We start from the raw sequence: 2,445 nt of genomic DNA, 5'->3' as shown, positions 1-2,445 counted from the left end.
TTTCTTATATTTACGATTTTAAAATATTATTTATTAATTTATTAATTTGACATATTCATATGAGTCGGCAAAAAATAAACATACAAAATTGAAAAATTTTGAAAAGAAAAACTAGCAGTTTTAATGATTTGTAAGACTTTTATATTGAAAATGTAAGGGATTTAATTTTATATTTTTTAAGTATAAAATTAAATCTCAAATTTTATCAAATAGAAGGACTAAAAGCATAATTTCTAGAGGTTCATAAAAACAAGAAAAGTTACAACGAGAAAGAAATTATAATCAACAAGTTTCCCAATGTTAGATGAAGGTAGGAAGGAAATACAGAACCAAAATCCCAACTCCCTATTGTCACTTTCTGAACTATTTTAACCACTCAACTATCCAATCGAGTCATATTCAAACTGCTGATTCATTCTTTAATCCTTTTTGTCTTTTGAAAAACCAGCTACATATGTTGTCTGAAACCCAACATAAGAAGTAAAAAACCAGCTTCAACATCCAAATTTCCATATGGAATCATGGGTTCAACCTTGAAACCAATGTCTCTTCTTCCTCAAACACTAACCCTTTTAGCCTTTTCACATATAGTAATAATCCTATCAAATGCGGAAACCACTTCAGATTATAGTACCTTTATATTCAAAAACTGCACCACCAACACATTTACAGATTCAACCAAGTTCCATTCCGAAACCCTTTCGACCTTTTTCGAAGAACTTGTATCCAAATCTTCCCAAGAAAAGTTCTACAAAACTACCACGGGAGATGATAACAATGGCATTTCAGGCTTCTTTCAATGCAGGGGTGATCTAAACAACAATGACTGCTACAAATGCATAACATCTCTTCCTGAAATGTTGAACACTTTGTGTAATAAAGCTGTTTCGGCTCGGATTCAGCTCCATGGCTGCAATGTTCACTATGAAGCTGATGAGTTCATTGAGGAAAGGTCTAAATTCGAGTTGCTTCACAAGGTTTGCGAAGAGAAAAAGGCGGTGGTTGTGGAGTTCGAAGAGGTGAGGGATGCAGCATTTGCAGGTGTGGAAAGTGGGGTGATAGATGGAGATGGATATTGTAAAGAAAATTATGGACTGATGCAGGTCATTGCAGAGTGTGAAGGGGATTTGGGGCCTTGTGATTGTGGTGAATGTGTGACCGCTGCACTTCAGATTGCTGAAGAAGAGTGTGGTACCTCACTTTCAGGACAAGTTTATTTGGACAGTTGCTTTATTAGCTATGGTTACTACCCAGATGGAATACCAGACAAGTTCAATCATGGTAATGATGATGTGAAATTGAGAAAATTTTCTATTATTTGATTTTTATTTGAGTAATTATGGATTTGTGTGACAGAAAGAAAAGGTGGGACTAATAACAATGGGAAATTGGTAGCAATTGTATTGGGAGGGGCAGCAGCTTTATTCATTGGCTACATATTATTCTTGTCTCTCAAGAACTTGGGGAAGAAAGAGGATGGTATGTATAATTTTTTTAAAAACATTGCAAGGTTAATCTCAAGTTTGCCTGAATTGTTTTGTAATAATTTAATTGAATATTATATTAACACTTGAATTGATTTGTTTGTAGATTTTTGAAGAAACATGTGCCTTAAATTTGATCTGTGAAGATGGTGAGAGCATTGTTGTTTTAGGTAGGAAAGAAAGATCAAATTTTCTTCAGCTGGTTGTTTAAATTTGGTGAAAGAAAAGTGGAAATTGCAAAAAAGGCAATTTGATGATCATGATTTCTCCTTATTATTTCATAACCTTTGAAATTTATTATATATAAAATTTTAGTTCTATAGTCAACTCTCTTTATAATAGTCACTCATTATAACAGTCAAGTTTCTAGTAAAATTGATTTTTTATGTTTTATTTTAACCTTATATAATAGCTTTTCACTTATAACAACAATATCCATTGTTATGAAGTACATTTTTTATTAAGAATATTTGCTCATAGAGGCGAAAGCATAGGTCAAGTCCTTGAAAAATGCCTTCGAGGTTGGAGGATTGAGAGGGTCTTCACTATTACAGTTGATAATGCATCCGCCAATAGTGTTGCCATTGAATATTTGAGAAAAAAATTGAATAATCGAAATGCTTCTGTTGCAAATGAGAAATTTATGCATATGAGATGTGTTGCACATATTCCTAATCTCATTGTGCAATATGGTATTAATGATGCTTCTGTGTCTGTGGATCGAGTTAGAGATGTTGTGAGGTATATAAGAGCATCACTATCAAGGTTGACAAAATTCAACTAACGGGTAAAAGAAGAAAATATAGATAGGAAGGCTTAACTATGTTTAGATGTACCTATGTAAAAACTTTTGAGAGAAAAATGACTTCCTTCCTCTATATTAATAGGTCAGAAAGAGCCATATATATATATATACATGATAAGCATGAAAAATAAATCACCCAATAAATCTATGTAAATC

At 32.6% G+C, this 2,445-nt stretch overlaps 1 protein-coding gene across 1 annotated transcript; it reads left to right on the top strand.

Annotated features, from left to right (window-relative positions):
• Nucleotides 1–423: 423 nt before the first annotated feature.
• Nucleotides 424–1,811, top strand: LOC105804602 (plasmodesmata-located protein 2). Its single transcript, XM_012637276.2, has 3 exons — nt 424–1,281; nt 1,357–1,479; nt 1,591–1,811. The coding sequence occupies exons 1-3, from the start codon at nt 522–524 to the stop codon at nt 1,596–1,598; spliced, it is 891 nt and encodes a 296-aa protein (XP_012492730.1). The 5' UTR covers nt 424–521; the 3' UTR covers nt 1,599–1,811.
• Nucleotides 1,812–2,445: the final 634 nt, after the last annotated feature.

This window comes from Gossypium raimondii, chromosome 11 (genome assembly GCF_025698545.1).
Source record: "Gossypium raimondii isolate GPD5lz chromosome 11, ASM2569854v1, whole genome shotgun sequence".
Lineage (NCBI taxonomy): Eukaryota > Viridiplantae > Streptophyta > Magnoliopsida > Malvales > Malvaceae > Gossypium > Gossypium raimondii.
The sequence above is the reverse complement of the archived record's forward strand: the minus strand, read 5'-3'. Positions and strand labels throughout refer to the sequence as shown.